We start from the raw sequence: 22,319 nt of genomic DNA, 5'->3' as shown, positions 1-22,319 counted from the left end.
ATTTGTCAATAATTCACTTGAAGAAGTGCTAAAAACCTGAGTGAACTGATTTATTTCCCTATTATGGGACCATCTCCCTAGAAGAGAAGCAAAGGCTTATCCAGTCAGTGTGGTTTTTATGCCTCCACCACGAAGTGGTGCCGGAGGCATTATGTTTTCGGGTTGTCCGTCTGTCCGTCCGTCCGTCCGTCCGTTCGTCCTTCCGTCTGTCCGTCCGTCCTTCCGTCCGTCCTTCCGTCCGTAATGAATTTTTTGTGGACAAGGTAACTATCAAAACCTTTTGAGGTATCCTAATGAAACTTGGCATGTATGTGTATTAGGGGGTGAAGTTGTGCCTATCAACTTTTGGGTGCACATGCTCAAGGTCAAAGGTCAAAAGGTCAAGGTCAAATACATAAAATCTCACTATTTCCATCATATCTATGCAATGCCTGAAGATATTTTCTTGAAACTTAGTGTATACATGTATTACCCAATTAAGATTCTCTGGTGAAAGTTTGGGTCATGAGGTCAAAGGTCAAAGGTCAAAAGGTCAAGTAAAAATATCAAAACCTTACCTTTTTTCTCTGTACCTTGGAAATTGTTCACGGTCTTTTCATGGAACATAGTATATATATATATATATATATATATATATATATATACATGTACTGACTGGCAGTGATTATCTAGAGAATTTAGGGTTCATGGGGTCAAAGGTCAAGGGCAACACTTTAAAATTTTACTAAATATTTCCCTCATGTTTGTGCAATGCCAGCAGGGTTTTTTTTTTTTACACTAGGTGTATGCATGTTTAACCTAATAGAGATTCTCTGGAAAGTTTTTTTTTTCTTTTGTTTTTGCCTCAAAGGTCAAAAGGTCAAAGATCAAGTGAAAGTGCTGAACTAAGTTTTTCCTCCATATCTCGGAAGTGGCTCAAGTTATCTTGAAACGTACTACATGTTTATGCATCTTCTGCCTGACAGTGATTATCTTATGAATTTTAGGGTCAAAGGCCAGATGAAAATGGTAACAATTTACTATTCAATACAGAAATTGCACTTTTTCTCCATACCTTGAAAATTACTCAATGCATAAACGTATGAATGGGTCAAAGTCAAGTTAAAGTCCGTAAATCCCAAATACATGCTCTCCTATTCATCCAATTAAACCTAGGTGATGGAAGGTGAGCATTCAACACATTTGTGACAAACCTGTCATTTTAACATTTGCCAATTTTGTGAAAATGTAATCACACATTGTCCACATGTACTATTTAGACCTATTAGGAGAATCATGCATTATGGCAGAGGCATACCAGTCGCCATAGCGACATTTCTAGTTATGAAATCAAGTTTGATTTTTAAAAAAAAAATGCTCATTCTTTCTCTCCTGTTCAGCTTCTCTACAATGATGCTTTGGTTGTAAAAACAAAGAATGGAGAAAAAGAAGAAAGCAAACAGTTTGTTTCAAATATAGGAGCATTAAGGGTTAGTTATTGTGTATCTTGCTTGAGGGCAGGTACTAACATGAAATCCGTAATGTTAAGTCTCACTAATCATTATTGTACCGGTAAGAGTAATGGACAGAGTAAGGAAAAAGACTGAATATGCAGTAAATGTATTCCATTGTAGTGGAATTGTAATTGTCAAAATGCCAGAGTAATATCTATTAAAAACAGGCAGATTGCAAAATCAAAGGCAAAGTGTCATTCTGAGTATAAAACTGTCATAACACGATCGAATTCAGAGTGAATTTTGTAATATAATGAATGTTAGGAGTGGAAACTGTGATGAGATAATACAGCGCTTATTTTTATTTCCTTTTTTTCTCTCTCTCTCTTTCTCTTAATGCAGGCTCATGCAGCAACTCTTGTGATGAAACTACAGTTGTTTATCCAGGTGATTTGATATTTTTACTTCATACTGCACTTAATTTCTTAATCAGACAAAGTATATCGTCGCTGGGGCGACAAGACCTCGTATCTACAAAATGTCAAATGTTCAGGAGAGCCATAAAACATGGCGGCCAAAGCACTATAGCGAATGGGATAGCCTTTCCATTGACATGCCGTGGTGGCTTCATTTTTGGAGTAAGACAGTTGGGATTTGGACAGGACATCACTTCACCCATTATTTGACTATTAATGCAAAAAAGTCATTTTCACCAAAATTGCAGATACAAGGTCTTGTCACCCCAGCAACGATATGCAAAGTTACAACAAAGCAACTTGACCCACATTTTGTTATCACTGTATATGTTTCTTTATGTTCTTTCTTACAAGACAGCAAGAGGAGATGAGCCTCATTCGTGATGATTGTATGTGTGTTGATATGTTTGTACATTAAATCATCCAATTATGCAAGAGGAATTTTAGTCTGATATATATAATGTACATAATGTGACAGTATCTTTGCAAAAATTATGATAGATGTATACAGATGCTTGGCTGCTCATTTACCTTCTGAAATGTACACGATGTACCTAAAGTTACATCTATGAGTATGCAATGTTTCTTTGCTCTTTCTTTTCATTTCTCTTTCATTTTCACCTTCAACCATTGTTTTATCATGTGAATTTCTTTGATGTTTGCCCTTGTTGAAATGTAATAATGGTTGTTTGTAAGGGATCATTTCTAACAAGCCTGACGTGTATGATCCAACCATTTAGGACATATAGCATGATGAATGTATTCTGAGTTTGTAAATATTACTCTGCCTTGAAGTGGAAGTAGAATGAATGAACAAAACTGTCATCTCTTTATCAGGAGGTTAATAACTCCTTGGAAGAGACTAGCCAGCAAGCCCTGCAGAACCTTCCCAGAGTTCTCAGGGATGTGGAGGCTGTCAGGCAGGAGGCTGGCTTCCTCAAGGATCAGATGCAGCTGGTGAAGGAAGACATCAAGAAAGTATGCTAAAAAAATCATGCATGGCTAGTCTTGCTTCCATGCTTCTTGATTCATTTGTTTATGATTTATGCTTTAGTTCTGTAATGATAATTTGATAGTGTACATCTAAATTATAGAGCATATCAATAAAAAACAACAAATGTTTATTGGGAAATTTGAGATGAAGTAGTGAAAGCATGCAGAGTCACAGATTTGACTAAAATCTCATGGGTCATTAAATTGTGATTGAAGTTAATCTTTAGATCCATGCACATTCGCAAGAATTATAATAGATAATGTGATAAATATAATACATAGCGTTGTTTCTCTCTGCATGTGAGACCACTTTCAATCACAAAATATTCTGTAGAGAACCAAAACTAGTTCGTACATTACTCAGAAAAATTATATGTAATGATTTGACCTTTCCAAGCATGTTTTCATAAATGATATTATTTTGTATTTCTTCATTTTTTAGTTCTTGCTTTACAAAGAAAGATGTGAACAGTATGGCCAATGCTTTTGAGATTAGTCTTGTTCCAGTCGTCTTTAATGCGAGATTGACTTCTGTCTCCCCAGGTTGAGGAGGACACTTCCCAGTCGATGAAGATGCTGCTGGAGATTGATACCATCAAGTCACGTATGAAGGCAGCATCAGATGCCCTGCAGGTAGGAGGATATCTCGGCTGGAAAGAACTTCATGGAATCTTTGCATGATTCATACGTGTTTGTGCCTGTGTTCTCCTACTGTTTTTACACTGTTTGTGGGGAACACATTGTCCTCACGCAAAGTCAAAGTTGTAAAGTTCTATTAAATGGTTGTGTTGTAAAAGGCCTCTCCAACAAACAAAGGCTTCTGTAGCAAGCAAGTTTTTGCTATGACAGATATCAGTTGTCACCCTCTGGAAAAATGTATTTGTAAGATCATAGATCATAGAAGATAATTCCCACTGGTTCCTCTTCCTGATACGTTTGTTAAAAGGTAGATCAGCAGTTGTGGTCTTTCAAATACATTTGTACAGAGGGTGACAATTGGTGAAAAATCTGTCATATCACATCTTCACCCCTCTGCATTAAAATTCTCTTGCTTTCATTAAACACATTTTCGTTGAAAATATCTTAAGGTGTCTAATGCTAATGAGTGTCCAGCAGTTTTTATTTTTCCTTAGAAATCATGGAACTAGATGAAGTGATTTTGAATTTATCAATGATTGGATCATACTACCTGTAACAATAGGAGTACAGTGTATGTGTGAAGGGAGTGAGGAAACAAAGGACTGTGGTGCAGAGAAGAAAATTACAATCTCTTGAGTCCCTAAACCTGTTGAGGACAAGCTGATTCTGATTATAGCATGCATTTCCCATAGACGCATGCCCGAGTATACTCGGGACAAGTCTTTAAAGGGTTAAAGAGTCCGAGATACAGAATTAAGGGCAGGTTATTCATGCTATCATAATCTGTATTGATGCAATCGCAGGAGGCAGATAACTGGACCACGCTGATGGCGGATGTGGACGAAGTGTTTGCCAGCCAGGATGTGCAGCTGGTATGTACAGTATCACGACTGTCAAGCTTCAGTACAATGGACTCCCGTTATATCAAAGTCCTCAGGACCAGCCATTTTTTTTTTGTTATATCAAAATTATGTTATAACTGAACAAATAAACAATAAAAAACGTAGAGCAGATAATGTTGCGGTCTGAATTTGTACTTCATTGTAACCAGAATTTCATTATAACTGTGTTCGTTATAACAGCAGTGCCTTGTAGATCATGAAGATTAACAATTTTGTGTATAAAGTCTGCTTTTGTTTTCATTATCTCAGGAAACTATGATTAAGAAAAACTAGATACATGTGTATGAATTCTTTGTGGACATCTTATAAATAGGGTTGTAATGAAAGAGAGTATTGATTTTGGTATTGTCTGTATCAACTTAAAGTTTAATGAGATGCATCATAGAAGTACAGATATTGCATTTGCAATTTCCTTTTTTTTGTGCGTTACTCATCTCTATTGACAATGATGTATTTGTAAGCCAGGATGGTGGCTTTTCTGGAGAAGCTATTGCTGAACTCTTTCAAAAGCATATAACGATATGGTTTTCCCCTTCCCACTCTCAACAGATAGCCAACAAGCTTCTTGCTATGCAGCGTAGCTTGGTAAGTCAGCAATGGTTGACATGTATCATTTTTTTGTAGTGTGGTAATAAAGCTCATTATTTGACTTGAAGTCGGTGTGTATTTTGATAATGAGTACCAGGTGTTGTTGATTTTGTCAGTACCATATGGCTATGTGCTGCATAGAGCATTTCACATACCGTGGTGTACATGTATATATCACATCGGTAAAGTGAATATGTTTCATCTGTGTACAGTATGTGTATCCCACAGAGACTCTCCTTTCTTCTGGGTTCAGAGTCTTATTATTGATTAGTATAACAACATAATAACCAGCAGGGCATGGTAGTTTTTACATTCACTGGAGTAAGCATCTGTGATGCAATGATTATTCAAGTAATCAAAAAAAAGCGCATCCACCTGACTGCAAAGATGATATTTGGCAATGTTGATAGAAAAAAGTCTGTTAATACACTTCAATGCAAAAAAAAAAAAGATGAAATGGATGCTTCCATCCAGGTGTTAATCAATGGACCATTCTGGTCATTTGCTTTAGCATCATTGATCCATTCCATAGATTGTTCAGTTAAGGACAAATTTGTACATTATATTATTGCGTTGAAATATGAGTGAAGTGCCTAACCAACTGAGGAAAAAGAAAGGTCATTTGTGCCATTATGCTTATGAGCTAATACGTGTAACACCCACCTGGCATATCCCCCTCAGAGCATGTTGGCCCACTGCGGGGACTACAACGAGCGGTGCCAGAGCCTGGAGGTCCTCAAGAACAGACTGGAAGCCCTTCTCAGCCCCCAGCTTGTCAGCGCCTTCAATTCACACTCACTAGGTGGGACTTCTTCTTCGTTATAAGTTGTGATCTGTCACCATTCAGAGTCATACATGCAGGCAAACAAACACATGTGCACAGGCATAACATTATGGACCTACATACATACATACATACACACACACATACATACACATACATTCATACACACATATTCATCTAAGATATACTGCAAAAGTGGACAATTTTGCACTATTGATTTTTCATGCTCAGCCAGGTAAGCTAAAGTTCCGGTGTATTTGCTACCTCCGAATTGTAGTATGAAATTTGGGTGCTTTTACAGTATTTCTGTTTTAGTTTTATTTTTCACAAAATTTCCACTCCGCAAAAATTTCCACATTTACAGTGTATATTCCAACTGTAGAAGAATATGTTATTATTATAATACATATTCTTTCACATTAGATACTGATAACTTCAAAAATTTGATTATTCATCTCAGACTATCATCTGCAGCAAATGGATCACTCTCTTTTTTCTTGATTAGACTCTTCTTATTGATTTTCACCTGCAGCCAAACTGAATTGTATTTTCATTTAATACCTAGTATTTATGAGACTACATGCCAGGACTTACATCAGTAATAGGGCCCTTTTCAGGATAGCAGGTGAGACAGATCTGTGTGGAAGGAGCCCAAGAAGTGTGGTTGTGTTTTGGAGCTGTAGATTTGCACTCCGCATTGTAATATTTGTCCTTTCTATGTTGTGTGCTAAAATCCATCAACGGAGGGCTCAGTTTGCATTGCTGAGATTTAAATGTGATGTGTGTCTGTGTGTGTGTACACAGAATCAGCCCAGAGGTTCGTCAACATTTTCAGAGACATGGAGAGACTATCGCAGCTGAGGAACTACTACCACAAATGTCACAAGGTACAATTTCAGCACAATATTTTTTGGTTTGTTTGTTTGTTGTTTGTGTGGGTTGTCTGTACACCTGTCTGTGGACATCTAAAAAGATTATAATGTAGATAAGAAGTTGGGTCCATCTCTGGATGTTAGAAAGATTAGATTTTCATGCAGTAAACAAAGACTCTTCCTCAATTTGAAAAGGAATCGTGATGATTATACTCAGTCTCTGCGATGAGAAGAGGAGCCATTGAGGTTCAGTGGTTAAAGCCACAGCGTATCATTCACAAGGTCCGTGGTTCAAATCCCCTTACTGTTGCAGTTGTTCTCCTCATTACCTAATTGTTGTGACCTCAAGGAGGAGGAGATGGTGGTACTGAGCAACACACATGCCATTTCTGTGAGATGCATCAATGATAAAGCCACATCGCCACCAAACAATTGAGAGGAAACCAAAAAAAAAAACTCTGTATTCCTTGGGCACCTTGTGTTCCATCTCTTTCTCCATAAACTTCTCACTACCTGGGTTTGTTGGAACCGCTTCATGAATACATGAATTAGCATATATGTGCATATTCATAACGTAGTGCTTTGGAGGGGGCTTGAAAGCCATTGGTCCTGTGCTTGCTTCCTTGCAAGTATTCTGTACTCTCTAAATAGCAGATAAGTATTTAAAAGCAAATCATGAAACGATACAATACAACTCCATGTGTATGTATCACCTTGTTGCAGTCATGTCCCTGACTTTATCAAGTATGTTTGATATTCATTGCACATTTCTCTTCCGTCTCAGAACTTTCCACATATTTCCAGTAAGTCTTTATGATACACTTACAAAGGCTGGCTTTAAATTAGTATGTATGAGCTCCATATTGTAAAAGAGAAAATGCTTCTCTTTCCCCCTTTTTTTTTTGGGGGGGGGGGAAATAGTAGATCATTAAGAACTGGAGATGTGAAATTTGGCAATCATTACAATCCAATTGTTGTTGCAATGCAGAGTTCCCTGTTGCTTCAGTGGCAACAACTACAGGAAACAAACCGGGAGAAATCTCTCGTGGAGTGGCTGCCATCTTTCTATGAAACCTTGCTGACAACCTGGCATCGAGAGGTAAGAAAGACGTGGCATCTTTTTTTATTTCTTTTGTATTATTTTTGTAGTTTTGGAAGAGTATTTATTGTGTGTTCATGGTTTAAACACTTTGTAAAACCAGTGTTGTTTGGTTTGTTGGACTTTTTATTTTGTACGTGCACATACATTTGTAATTAAGATTCATTCTATTTGTCTCCCATTTTATCCTGTAAACCAAAGGATGCAAGATTAGATGAATGATTCATGTATTTCATCGGGCAGATTTTTGTTCAAATAAAAACGTGAACCTATCAAGGTACAGAACATTGAAGTCATATGAAAAAGGGGAGGGGGAAAAATAGAGGTATTACTGGATCTTGGGTGCACCAGAATGGGCTGCATTGTCAAGACAGCCCATTCTGGTGCACCCAAGATCTAGTCAGTCAAGTGACTGTGATCCCCATACCTTTTTCCCCTCTGCCGCCCTGGTGCAACCGAAACCAATCGCAAAAAGGCAAGTGTGCACAAAGGGTAGAATATTAGAAAGTCAGTTTGATGTGCAGGTCTGAGTGCATCAGTCAAAATTGTGTGCATAAGGTAACTATGGAATGCTTAGTACATGAGGCAAAGCTGGGCGGGTTAAGCTAAATTCCTTAGTTACTCTATGCACACTATTCCGCCTGATGCACGAAAAGAAATATGCGTCATCTGTTTTGAATAGAAAGGGGGACAATTCTCTTGCCAGAAATCAACTTTTTTTGCATCACATTAACTGCAGATGGCAAATTTACTGGATGCATTTCCTTTTGGTGTGGCAACGATGAAGATCATATGTCTAGATGTATTGCAAAAGTACTGGATGCATGGTGTTCTAGCTTATAGGCATCTTAGCTGAGTGCGCGAACCTTTGCTACATGTACAAGTGCGCATACTCTTGCTACAACATGTTTACAGTACTTGGCTGTCCACTGTGAGGCAGCGTGTGGCCAGTAAAAATCAACACACAGCTCTCAACTATTGAGATCACAGGAGTTTCGCTACCCTTTCTACAAAAAGCTGTTATCAGGAGGCGGGCATGTCAGGAGTGGGCTGGAATAAAGATATTGAAGGTCTGCATACAGAACGATTGCAGTGCGCATGTCTTTACTTTCACCATTTGAGTCAATCCTGCTCTTCCTGTCCACGCTTAATACACAGGTCCAGTGGTGCGACCAGGTCTTCCCGGATGCAGTCGCCATGGTGTGTGAGCTCCTCACCCAGACTCTGTCCAACCTCCAGCCCTCCCTGCCGGCCTGCATGGACTCGGCTCTCCAGGACAACACCTTGCTGAATGTTATTGAACTCAGACAGGTACATTGTAGACTCTTGGCTAAAGCCATGCCTCCCTCGGAAATTACAGACAGATTTTAGTTTTAATGGTGTCTTCTTTCGTTCTATAAAAAAAAAATAAAATCATTCTTTTGGAGCCCGAGGCTGAATTGCAAATGCTTTTACAAAACACAAGTGTGATGTACACAGATACAATAGTGGTAAAACATCACAATGAATTAAACAAAATAAATAACAATTCAATATTGAATCAAGACACCATATTGTATATATTCAACCTTGCAGTGTGCATGGGGGAAAAATATGGAGATGATATTCCAGGTATTGCAGAAGGCTAGTTTTTGATAGACATGAAATATACAAGTTATAAGATAAGAAGGTTAAAGGATTGAATTTTAAAGATAATTACACCTGAATCCCCCCCCCCAAAAAAAAAAAATGTATTATAATTTTACATATTTATACACCATATACCCCATTTATTGTGTGTCATATTTCATGAACAGGAACTTGTTAGACAATTCTGTGAGGGGTTGAATTTGAGATTGAGAACCATAGTGGGGAAGTGAGAAATAAGTGCTGTCCATTTTTATGAGAAAAATTAGTGATTTCCCACCTTGTAGTTGATACCTATTACCACCTAACACCAACACCTATACAACTTGTGTAGGTGTTACATAATGTTTGTTTTATTTACCTTTTTTTTTTAGTAAAGCCAGCTTGAACACAGTGGAATTGCACTTCAAAAGTTGTATATCAGTTAGAAATTGAAATAAAAATTGTTCATGCATACCTAACTTGTATCTGTGTCTTCTTCTCTCTGTCTCTGTCTGTATTCCTTCTCTTTCGTCTTCATTCCAGATCACTCTGCGATTTCTCAAGAGCCTTGAAGGTGCTATCCAGGCTGTCACAGGTATCAAATTCTCAGAATCTGCCTCTATTTCTGGAACAATTTTATAGTCATAGTACATCTGTATGCGGTCTTGTTGAATTTCTTGTAGTGCTTACACGATAGGATGGTTGTGCACAAATGAGTATAATTGTATTAATGTACATGTATTGTTCTGATGTTGAGGTTCATGCCTCTATACTTCAAGTCGACACAATAATTCTGCACCTGTTACTTCCCAGACCCAGTGGTTGGGCGCCACTTTGAGGAGCTGGTCCAGGCAATTCACGCCCCCTACATGCCCTACCTGCTGCAATATGGCCGCTATGAGGAGGAGCATCTCTTACAGGAGCTTGCCTCCATCCCAATGGTGAGTCCCAAGGGTGTACTGTAAACGTTGATATTTTTGCATGATTCATTTTTCGTGCTGAGCTGCTCAAAAACATATTTGCTGGTCCTTGAATTTGCGGTGCGCAATTGTCAACCCATTCAGAATGTGCAGAGAAAATTGTGAAGATATTTTCGCAGGTTTTAGATTTTGCGCTGGCCAGAAGTTGTGCGAAATATGCAAAAATTAATGTACCGCAAAAATTTCTGCATTTACAGTAGGTCTATAACCCCCTTCCACACTATGCTACATGTAACATGTGTAACACACACGTATATCTCACTCCTACAATTATGCAGTAATGTGGGTGAATAAACTATGGGTCCCAGATCTCGTGCCCACACAACAATTATAAATGGAACATCTATCTCACAGGTCCATGAGCTACACCCATAGTCTGTACCTTTATCTAGCTTAGTACATATAGCTGTTTGGTCAAAGAGTTGACACTTACACTGTGTCATACATGCGTTGTATAGCTCATAGGTCTAACCATGACCTTGGGCCCATACAGCGCTATCCAACCACATTATACCATCCATAAAACGTATAACAAATGGTGACAGATCTTATGCCACCTTTACCGTATGCAGTCAGATACTAGTTGTCCTTGGTCCATGAGCTATAAAGGCCACTTTGTCATCGGATGCAACTAAAATCTCTCATTTGTGAAACACTGAGGAAATTTCCTGACTTGAGGTTTGATTGTAATGAAAACTCTACCTTTCTGTTTGCCCAATTCTGTTCTATGTATTGAAGGGATGTTAGGTGAAGCAGGTGCACCTTAATCAATGTCACTTAACTTTTGGAACCATTAACTCCCTTCCATGTTGTTCCATTCTTCTTCATAGGAAAGGAGAGACCTTATAGACTGTGCCCAGCTGCTGTCAGAGTCAGTCAACAAACTCTTCAAACTGACCAATGAGGTGAGAAGGCAGAAACTCAGAAATTCCAGAGAAGCATATCCAAAGTGATTCTACTCTCCAAATGCATGCAAACTGGGAAAAAATATGTGCAAAAGAAGTAATGTGTTGGTCTTTAGTGAATAATTTCTTTATTGAAAGTTTCATATTCCAAATTTCTGTATTCCTTTAACTGTTTTATCCAAGACTTCATATTTTAAAGTGTTTTCATATTGATTTCAGTTTTTTTTTTAACTACTTTCCATTCAGGTGCGAGTTTCTTCACTTTCTCTCCCTCTACAAATTAGATTTGATAAGATCGCAAGTGCTGATCTGTAAATCAACAAACAAACAAACAAATTTAATTTGTAGAGGGAGACAAAGTGAAGAAACTCACACCTGAACCTTCACCCCTCTGAATAATATCTTTCTTTCATACTTTCCATTCATTGCCAGGGTGATACACATACAATGTAGAACCTTTAACCTTTTGGAATGTTGGAGGATACACCTAGATTGTGTGTTATTGTTTGGGTGTATCTGTATTGTGTATCTGTATGGTAATGTTCACAGTGGATATAAACATTCTTGCCCCCAATCTGTTATTGTTAAACAGGCAGCAGACCGCTGCACTGCCTTTACCGAAGGCTTTGGCATGACAGGACTGCAGTCAGCACTAAAGGTAAGCATTCCTCAAAATTTCTTTTTCAACATCATTTGTACGTCATGGGATGACTTATCAAATTTAGTCATCTTCCAGTTTGATCTTGAGTAATGACAAGAGTTAGCAATTTTTTCTCCATTTCATATGAGAGCTGTAAAATTCATCTACTTTATGAGAACAGTTTCAGCTTCCTTCTTTCTCTGCAATTATTTAATGGCCTATTTAGTCTCTGTAAAGTTGGATATAATAGTTTAAAGAATTAACTTGTTCTACACCATCCCTCAAAATTTCTTTTTAAACTTCATCTGTACATCAGGGGATGATCCATAAAATTTAGTAGTCTTTCAGTTTGATCTGGAGTAGGCCCTAATTAATGACACAGTTATCAATTTCTCTACCATTTCGTATGATAGCTGTGAAGTGCATCTACTTTGGGAGGACAATTTCAGCTTCCTTCCTTGAAATTCATTTAATGGGCACATTATGAATGGTAAACTGAATCGAAATCACAAGTATAGCAGGACTCGACGCGAAGTTCTTTTTTTTCCTCATGTGGCCTATGCGACCACTAAATTCTGTAAATCTGAAATTTTGATGGCCCAAAATGAACAGAAACATAACAATCCGTTTTGAAATTTAATTGCCTGATTGGGCCACCAGAAAATAGCTTCTTTTGAAATTTGGTGGCCCAACATCAATATTTAGTGCCCCCAGGCCACCGGGCTACCACTAATGTCGAACCTTGACTACAGTTTATGCACCCATTGACAACTTCTTCTCTATCCTCCTCTTCAGTATCATATGAATTGGATTATGGTGATTTAACCTGTTGAAGACTAGTCCTGGGTATACTCGGGCAGGTGTCTATGGGAAATGTGTGTTATAGCAAAATCAGCTTGTCCTCAACGGGTTAACGAATGGACTTATTCCACACCATTACTTGTAAAGTCCTACACTTGTTCATTTATGTGACAGGCCGCATTCAGCTCTTACTGCCAAAAGTTTGACCACGCCCTTGAGACACTGAGAGCAGCCTGCGGACTTGACCCAGGAAGCAGTAACGTCATGGTGACCTCCGCAGGGTCAGAGCTAGGGGAGGACTGGAGCAAGTTCCAACATTCACTCAAAATCGTGCAAACCTGTGGTGAGAGTCGGGTTTCCTTTTCATATGGAATGTATTTCATACTTTATGGCAGCTTGTACATACATCGCACAGAAGCATGCTATCATAAATTGCTTGTATCTTTTTGTTACATTTTTATTTTTTGTATTCAGTGTTAGTACCACATAATTAAATGTAGAGTAGAAACAAAACAAAACCAAATTTTGTTTGTGCCCTTTAGTGCTCATATTATACATTTTGATTTTATTGTAGACTTTTTCAGAAGCATCTTGATTGCTAAATTTGTGAGTGATTCTTAGGTTGGCAACATATTTAAAAGAGTAAAGTTTGTGTTTCTATCTTATAAAATTGGTATTTTTTGTCAATTCTTTCTGATTTTGTACAAATGTAATTAATGAAACCAATTCCATCCAATTTTTATCCAATGTAAGATATGTAGTGAAAGTCAGAGTTGCCAATTTGAGAATGACAAGATGATAATTTCTGTAGCAAAATTTTCCCTTGGGGTTGAGATGGTTCAAAGTCAGTTCTAGATGACGACTCTTACTGGTACCTCTCATACCTGTGTTTCCCCTCGCCTAGGTGAGCTGTTTCTGCAGAGTGAAGAGTTTGAGCTCCACCTGAGTAGCAACCTCCTCCACACATGCAGTAGTCACAACATCCAAGTATCATCTTCCTCTCCAGCCAAGATCAGGTACAGATTTATGCCTTTTTTTAACCAAGTTAGATGCTTTCCCAAGTTAAATCTTCACGTGTCGTACAGATCATCTAATACGGTCTGACGACTGAAGATAGCAATGCAAGCCGGTATTCGTCAGATCAGTTAACTCGTGCTATTCGTCACTTTAGATTGAGATGTGATGCTTCTACAATTTCATTTTGAGGGATTGTATTCTTTGTTCAAAGTGAAGCACAGTTTGGATGATAGTCATAACCATTTACACCTGTGGTATATTTTTATGATGAAGTGATATGGACAAGGCTCCAATGACGTCACTTACCCATGCTGAGCAGCATTGTGCTGCAGTGTGGTGTGATATAACTCTGAAGGTTTTCTTCTTTTTTTTTCCCCCTCCAATCCACAGTCAGGGGCACTCCAACCCATTCAAAGAGTACAACTACCTTGCTAAGGAGGACCCAGTCCAGTATCAAGCATTCCAGGCTCTCATCGTTAAACTCAGAGAAGGTTAGTCCAGCTGCTTACAAATTTTCACTATGGGTCTTATGAATAATCCTGCATTCTTTCTATGGGAAAATATCTAAGACATCTTATTTATGTGTATTTTTTTTTTGCTTGTTTGTTGTGTGTGTTTGTTTGTTTGTTTTCATGCAGAGAAATGTCATTTATACAACAAATGGGATGCTATTTAACTTCCCAGCATAAAGTTATCCTGGAGTGGTTCCTTCCATAGGGCATGCCTTGGTCAGTGTTTGTTTGCTGGTTTTAACAAGACCAAAGCTCTGTGTACTCTGAAAGCGAACAGTTTTACGCTAGGCTGGGTAAATTGAATTTGCATGCTTTTAGTTTTGCAGATAGTCATGACAATTGAGCAAGCACTTCAAACAGCTTATCTCTGCCAAGGCTGTTAACCTGTTGAGGACAGACTGATTTTGATACAACACGCATTTCCCATAGACACTTGCCCAAGTATACTGGGGATGCGTCCTCAATGGGTTAAGGGCATTAGCAGCACATACTATGGTGAAAGGTATCTGCTCCACATTACCAATTGGCCTGCTTTTATTCATGTGCTACTTTTATGCCACGAGAAATGCCGGAAAATTTCCATGCCGTGAAAACTTCGACTTTTACAGCATCTTGCGCAATTGCCCAACCGTGGCTAATCTTTCCATAGATGAAGGTTCATCCCTGCTTCAAGAGCCCCTGGAGGCCATGTCAAAGGTCACGGAGCACGCCCTCAAGCTTGCATTCGGCATCGTCTTCTTCCAACTCCAGCTGCAGCTCTCGCAGGTCTCGACTATGGAGGTAAAGATGATACCATTACATGCCAAGTGCACATATAATGCTGTTTCATTTCCTGCTTTATTTTTGCATGGTGGATTTTTAGTGAATTAAAGGAATTATATTTAGTTAGTTAATGCTGCGACTTGTGTCTTGACTATCTGACCATCACAAATACTATTCTACATTGACAGTGTAAACTGAAAACTTGTCCATAGCATTCAGTCTCTGTATTAAGGTTCTTATCTTTTTCACATAGACTATTATTAAGCAAGAAATATTCACAGCATGAAATTTTCGTGAATTCACAAATCGAAATTGCCACTGGCGTCCAATGCATTATAATGTAGACAAGAACTTTCAAGTGCATTTTAATTCTGTGAATCCTGGCTCTCGTAAAAATTAAAATGCACGCAAAACTTTGTTTTACAGTAATTCTTGGAATATCAAGCTGATTGATATAAGATTTCTCAGCCTCTATCATATGCAGGCTCACATCATTGACTTCTTGTGTTTGTTTCTATATTTTGTCTTTGATCATGTGTTTTGATGCTCTGTAACTTTCCTTTTTTAAGGCATAATGTGACATTGTACCACTAATCTTTGCATGCATTGCAGACATCTTGTGATGGCCCATATTTCTTTTTCCTACCTACTCTTGTCAATTCTGACTCAAATAATTATGTGGCACTTTGATTTTCATTTCCACCAGGTGTGGACTAACCAGGGAGGTTTGCTGTCAGCTGACCTGCCAACATTCAGTCTTTCACCTCAAGAATACATCACCAAGGTACACATAGATGATACAGTACCTTGTAGGAAAAGTAACTGTGTCTTACTGGGATTTTAGTTTGCTTCCCTTTTTGTGAGACTCACATTTTCTTTTCACACAGGAGATTCTCCTCGCACATCGTTGTGCGTTAGCCACTACTACTGTACAAGCGAATTGACTGAATTGCTTATGTTTTATATCAGTGTAACCATTTAAATCCATTTTTTTAATGAAAGTGGGAAAAAGTTTCAGTTTTTTGTTCTTATTATCAAAGGATGCATATTTCAAGAACTCCTTGGGAAAAGTGGGATCTGGTGCCTAAAGAACATAATGTATTAGTTTTTAGAAAATAATCAAGTAAGAGGAAAGTGAGAACTTTAAAACTTAGTGAGCTGAAGATTACCATGCCTGAATATCGGGGAATATTTACTCTCCATATGTGACTCTGCACCTCAAAACAAACAAAAAGTCGCCAGACATGAATTTTAAGTTAAGACCATATTCTGAAAGAGCAGACTTTAAGCTTTAAAATGATGTATAACTCAAATCAAATGGACTCTCCTAACCTATCTAAATATTGGAAAGAAAGCACAAACTCAGGAAAAGTGTGAACTGAGAAAAGAGGCTCTGAAGTACAGTGTTTATTCAAGCGCTTAATCTTTACCAAACCGTGTTGGCTGTGCGATGAATGGGACAAAAAACAGGAAGTAAACCACCAGAGTAAAAACAATGAAGGGATTATTAGATTAAACTGAAATTAAGCATGCCTCATTAACACATTCTGTCCATACTAAATGCCAACTTTCAAAGCAGTAGCTCAATCCCTTCAAAAGTTATAAGAGTTGAAAGTGAAGAGTGTGGACAAGGTTTTTCAGAAAGGAAAAAGGGATTCTAAAGACACACCTGATCACACTATTCTACCAAAAATGTTCGAGATAAACTGCTAAAGAAACACACTTTCCTGCCCGTTTTATGATGCCAAATTTTAGCATAATGTAAAAGAAGACCCGCTCTTTCAGAAAATATGAAAAAGTCAAGATCGGCTAGGTTGACCCATTTCACTTATTTTCAGTCCTCACGCGAAATCAGTGTGTGCGACTTTATGTTCGTTTTGAGGTGCACGGTCACATATATCACTGTGTGTAATGATTAGAAATGGTGGCTTCCGTGATCTGATTCGATTGGTTATTGATTAATGTCCTGATACCCGCAGATTGGCCAGTACCTGATGACCCTCCCTCAGCAGTTGGAGCCTTGCACCAGTCAGGAGAACCCCGCCCTGGAGAAGGCCCTCGAGTCCAGTCGCCTCCCGTTCCCTCCATCGGCTGGTATAAAGCACTTTTACAGATTTTTGGCAGTCTCCTGTGAAACCAGAAACATTTGCAGCACGAAACTTTCATGAACTGGAGTCTACAGCTTTTTTCGCAGCATGAAACTTTCGCAAATTGCCACTGGCATTCAATGCATTGCGCAGACCAAAACTTTTGCGTGCATTTTACTTTCATGAATCTTGGATCCTCGTGCTTTTGAAAATTTCTGGTTTTACAGGACCAGTACAGGTCCTGTGGTCACTCACCCTACATGTATATCAACACACTCTTGCCAATAACTGAAGTGTAGTATTGACAATGGTACTTTATTTGTTGTATAGTGGCTTTCCATTATTATCTACTGTATACGCAATATATTTTGCGAGTCTGGTACTATTCTCAAATTTAACGGCATGAATGGGATGTGCACGTGTCAATTTCTCTGTTCATGACTTTATTCCACGATAGACAATTTAACCACTTACAAAATTGTTTGAAAGTCCCGATTCGCAAAAAAGAATTAGACTCGCTAGATATATTTAGAACCATAATAAAAGACTGACAGTTTATGCGGTTTTGGCTCTATCTAAGACAGTTATTGTATACATGAATATGAACTGGAATTACTTTGAATTGCATGTGAATTACCAGTCAACCAGAATGTTATGATTCTGTCAGCCAAAAGGTATTCCATCAACCTTCAATTATACCCAAAGATTGACAAGAAGGGTCATTTGGAAGTTTGATATCGGTACAAGAATTCTTCTCTTACAAATCCAAAGTCAAAAGCCAGTCTTCAAATAAAGGGTGTGCCCTCTTTGTCTATGATCCAGGATCAACTGAAGCTGATCATCTGGCAGACTACTGGATTGGCTCCGTTGCCCGGGCGACCATGCACACCTATGTGGAAGCCATCCTCCGCATCCCGGAGCTGACATCCCATGCCAACAGGCAGTTGGCCACAGATATAGGTACGTACAATGTACTTTCACTTGTCTTCAGTCAATTCTTGTACATGTACTTTGTTCATTTCTCTTGTTGTGAAGAGGATGTTATCATGAGATTTTAGTTGTCAAGTGTCTTTCATTCAATATTTGGTACATCGTTATAAGTATTTTAGTATTTTACAATATATATTCTAAAGAATGCTCCTGCTGGTTGGAAGAAAATACCTGCTGGTCACAGTATTTACACATTTGCTATATCCTTTTCCAGGTAGGCTAGGAGGGCATTCTTTTGATGTAGACTCTAATGTCACAGATTATGAGAAAACTTTGATGCTATTGTGAAGAAAGATGAAAGTTTTTACTGAATTATGAAAGAAATAATGAGAAAAACTTTTTTCGGTCTCTCTCCCTCCACCTTTCCTTTCTTAACTCCTCCTCCCTGCCTCTTTATACCATCCAGATTACTTGTGCAATGTGGTGGATGCCCTTGGTATTCAGCCCTCCCAGAGTCTCAGGCACATTGAGGACCTGCTCAAGCTACCTCTCTCACAGTAAGTAGACCTCGTCAGGCAGTTTTATCCTTAACTTTTGTCTGTTTATTTGTTTGTTTGAAGATCTGCTCAAGCTGTATGTACCTCTCTCACAGTAAGTAGACCTAGTCAGGCAATTTACTGTATATGCCATATATTTAGCAAGTCTAAATTTCGTGAATCTGGACTTCCCGATGATTTTGCGAGTGGTTAAATTCGCGATCTTAGAGTACTGTACTGAATGGAGAAATGACTATGTGTGCGTCACATTCATATCGGGATCAGAGTCATTTTTTTCGCGTGTCTTTAATTTCGCGAAAAGCACCAGACTCGCGAAATTTGTGAAAATAAAAACCTCGTGAAATATTCTGCGTATACATTATCCTTTAGCTTTTGTCTGTTTGTTTGTTTGTTTACTTCAATTTTTATGTTATTTTGTTGTGTTACCCCAAGGCATACTATCCAACGATGTTACTTCTTTGTTTATTCTTGTGTCGTTACCCTGCAGGTATGGCGAGGTGAAGGGGAAGATTTCCGACAGGCTGATGCATGCAGTGGCCAGCATGAGAAGTGCGGACGAATCATAGCCGATGCAAATCACGCTTTGGTTTCCACGACAATGTCCATTCAACTGGCTGGATCACGTCGATCGAAGGGCCTCGTGCTTACGACTGCTGAAGCCAGTGCAAATCCTGTGATTAGTTTCCAAGCAGAGAGCAGGAGAGGAAAATGTAAAGATAGATGTTGGTTAACTCTTTATGTGCCATGGTGGAAACCCCCTGTGTGCCACGTTATTCTGAGACACGAAGATAGTCATGCTTAGAGAAAGAATTCTGTTTTTCCAATCTGTATAACGTCTACAAATTTCTGTTAAGCTGGACATAATAGTGAGCAAAGTTAAAGAGGAATGCCAAACTTTGTTTCCATATACAATGTATAACAATTCTATTTTCAATTTTTCTTTTGAATTACCAGTTGCTACATTACTGTAAAAGAATGACTTTTGCACATAATTATGACAGAAACTGAAAGTGTACATGCAAAATCTAGTTGGGAACACGGCTTGATAGTCATTCGCCACATAGAATGCAAGCCGTATGTGAGAGGAACAAAAGCGCGAGAAAGGCTTTGATTGTACCGCGGGATTAGCAATTTATCGATCGGTTTTGTCAGCTTTGTTTGTTGAGCAGAATATGCGAAGTTGGCACGCCGTCGACTGAGTCGGACGTGCGAACGTGGCACATAAAGAGTTAAACATTCATTTAGGAGGCGATGAGTGAGTCAGAAATCAGAGCATCCATGAAGTACCATCATCTCATGGTACACCCTCTGCTTCTCTCGTTACAGGACAGACTGGTTCTATTCGCGCATATTGTCCCTCAAGAATACGACAGAGAACCACAAGAATACTGTATAATCATTAATCAGTGATTTAAATTTCAGTCTGTGATGGAATCACAATGGGTCATTCTCACTTTTGCTTGAGCAACACACTTTGGATGGTAGTTGGTAATAACCTGTCCGGCTCCTCGAAAGTTACAATTCTGAGGAAAGGACAAACTTTTGAAAGGACTCAAGAGAACTTTTTGGGAGTAAGTTAAAGAATGAAGGAGGCATGTAATGTTTTATCCTTCTAGGATTTAGTTTGGTATGCAATGAACATGTTTCTTTGTAGACTCTCCCACCTTGCTTCATATTCGTGCATTCTATGGAGAAAAATTAAAGTGTGTTAAAACACGGGAAATGTATCTCGACTTTAAGTAATTTCTTTGTCAATTAGCTTCAAGCAATATGCTTTCATTTTCACTATTTTTTGATTGCTATGTTTGTGCAACATCGAGGACAAGGAGTGTGCAGTTTATGCACCATGGAAAAAGACTGCAACAATTGTGATCTTGTGATCATGTGATCCTGTGAAAGGGGGCAAAGAACACATGTTTAACAGGTTTGAGAAAAATTGGCTTTGATCGAGTATTAATACGGAACTGGTGTAGGTAGCATTATACAAATAATGTTAACGTGCAATCTCAATTCCACAGTGTTTAGAATTATATGCACAATAAATACAAAATTAGCCAAAAGTGCTGTTTTCAATTTCAATCATGTTTGCTATGAACAGACTATCTACTGTAATATAAATTTATCCATGGTACACTATGTGGAGTCCATCACTCTCCAATGTGACAATCATGGTCATGTTGCTGCAGATATCAAAAAGCAAGATCTAAAGCTCATGGACACAAGTTTATTTTTGCTAGAGAATGATAGCATGGCAAAACATGTTTTGTTTTGTTTTTCTCCCTTAAATTAGTAATAAGCAATAGTCTGTCAGAAATTCTTCTTGGAAAGAGAAGAATGTGAAAGTTTGTTTATATATAGAATGGATATCACATTGGAGGCAGTAATGTGCCTGTGATTGTACATGTACTGGACATACATGCATACAACTTCAGTCTGCTGGTAGAGATACTTTTGCTTTGGAGAAGAGAATTAGTGAAAAGATTACATGTTTGTAGCCATATATTAAAGAGGTTTTCATTCATTGAAGATACTTTTGTGCACAATGTGTGTGTGCATTGAAAAGCTGTTCATGTGTATACCTTGTACAGACACCACACAAATTAATGTACATTTTATCCTTTGATGTAAATATCGTTCTGCCATCAGAATACTGCAAATAAATGTTGAAAAACTACAACCGAGTTTGAGAATTAATTACGGCTGATATACTTGAATCGAAAGAGAGTTGTGTAGGATTTGAAAGATGAGCAATAAGCACGGTCACACTACATGGAACCATGTGTGGTTTCACTACCTTGTAGGCCTATTTTGCTTTGCGTAGTTTGGGCAGTTGGACCACAAATTTCTTGAGAAGTTACCAGCAAACTTACCAGGGAAAATTAAACTGTACTCGTGGAACTTGTCTTTACATTCACGCTTTTCTTCCTAATTTTTCATATTTTAACCAAGTACTGTCTTTATTTTCACCAAGGGCATATATGCCTTTGCACTGGTAATGACTTGTTCAAGATGAAGTACTGTATGCAGCACCAACACAGATAGATAAAAGACAAGAGTTCTCTTGCTGTGATTACAAGGTCAGATATGTTACCTCCTGCACAGCAGCACTGGATGAAGTGTGTGAACAAGACTTTATCGTCGCTGGGGTGATAAGACCTTGTACAGACCCTGTACTTGTATCTGCAATTTTGGTGAAAATGAGTTTTTTGGATTAATGGTCAAATAAAGGGTTAAGTGATGTCCTGTCCAAATCCCAACTGTCTTTCTCCAAAAATGAAGCCACCACGGCATGTCAAAGGAAAGGCTATCCCATTCGCCACAGTGCTTTGGCCACCATGTTTTTTGGCTCTCCTGAACATTTGACATTTTGTAGATACAAGGTCTTATCGCCCCAGCGATGTTATGTTCGATAACTCTATTGAAAAGGAGCAAATTTCCAACACAGCCCACGCATCCTGAAAATAAATAAATGTGTGTGTGTTTGTGTTAAAAGGAAAGTAGGGATGAATATCTAGCGTTTGTAGATGTAAACAATTATGGTGTTATGGAACTATAGTTTGTTGTTGTTTTTTAAGTAAAGTCACACCACATTGTGGTGCTAAAAGCACTTTCCTGCATACAATCAACTGGTCATATTCACACTTAATGTGCTCACTCCACATCCTCAGGGGCAGTTCAGCCATACGAACGATCAGCTTCCCACAACTTCCGACTTTGTAAATGAAAAGTTTGCT

At 38.4% G+C, this 22,319-nt stretch overlaps 1 protein-coding gene across 1 annotated transcript; it reads left to right on the top strand.

Annotated features, from left to right (window-relative positions):
• Nucleotides 1–1,854: 1,854 nt before the first annotated feature.
• LOC139727556 (conserved oligomeric Golgi complex subunit 7-like) lies at nucleotides 1,855–20,797 on the top strand. The gene is made up of 22 exons (XM_071638538.1): nucleotides 1,855–1,880; nucleotides 2,747–2,887; nucleotides 3,446–3,535; nucleotides 4,345–4,413; nucleotides 4,993–5,028; nucleotides 5,713–5,833; nucleotides 6,620–6,702; nucleotides 7,676–7,786; nucleotides 8,945–9,097; nucleotides 9,938–9,989; nucleotides 10,208–10,335; nucleotides 11,205–11,279; nucleotides 11,872–11,937; nucleotides 12,895–13,063; nucleotides 13,625–13,736; nucleotides 14,128–14,228; nucleotides 14,899–15,029; nucleotides 15,718–15,795; nucleotides 16,991–17,105; nucleotides 17,921–18,058; nucleotides 18,495–18,585; nucleotides 19,073–20,797. The coding sequence occupies exons 1-22, from the start codon at nucleotides 1,857–1,859 to the stop codon at nucleotides 19,149–19,151; spliced, it is 2,163 nt and encodes a 720-aa protein (XP_071494639.1). The 5' UTR covers nucleotides 1,855–1,856; the 3' UTR covers nucleotides 19,152–20,797.
• Nucleotides 20,798–22,319: the final 1,522 nt, after the last annotated feature.

Source organism: Diadema antillarum, unplaced genomic scaffold, assembly GCF_040938485.1.
Source record: "Diadema antillarum isolate AM-2024a unplaced genomic scaffold, OU_Dant_1.0 seq00000136_RagTag, whole genome shotgun sequence".
Taxonomy (NCBI): Eukaryota; Metazoa; Echinodermata; class Echinoidea; order Diadematoida; family Diadematidae; genus Diadema; species Diadema antillarum.
The sequence above is the reverse complement of the archived record's forward strand: the minus strand, read 5'-3'. Positions and strand labels throughout refer to the sequence as shown.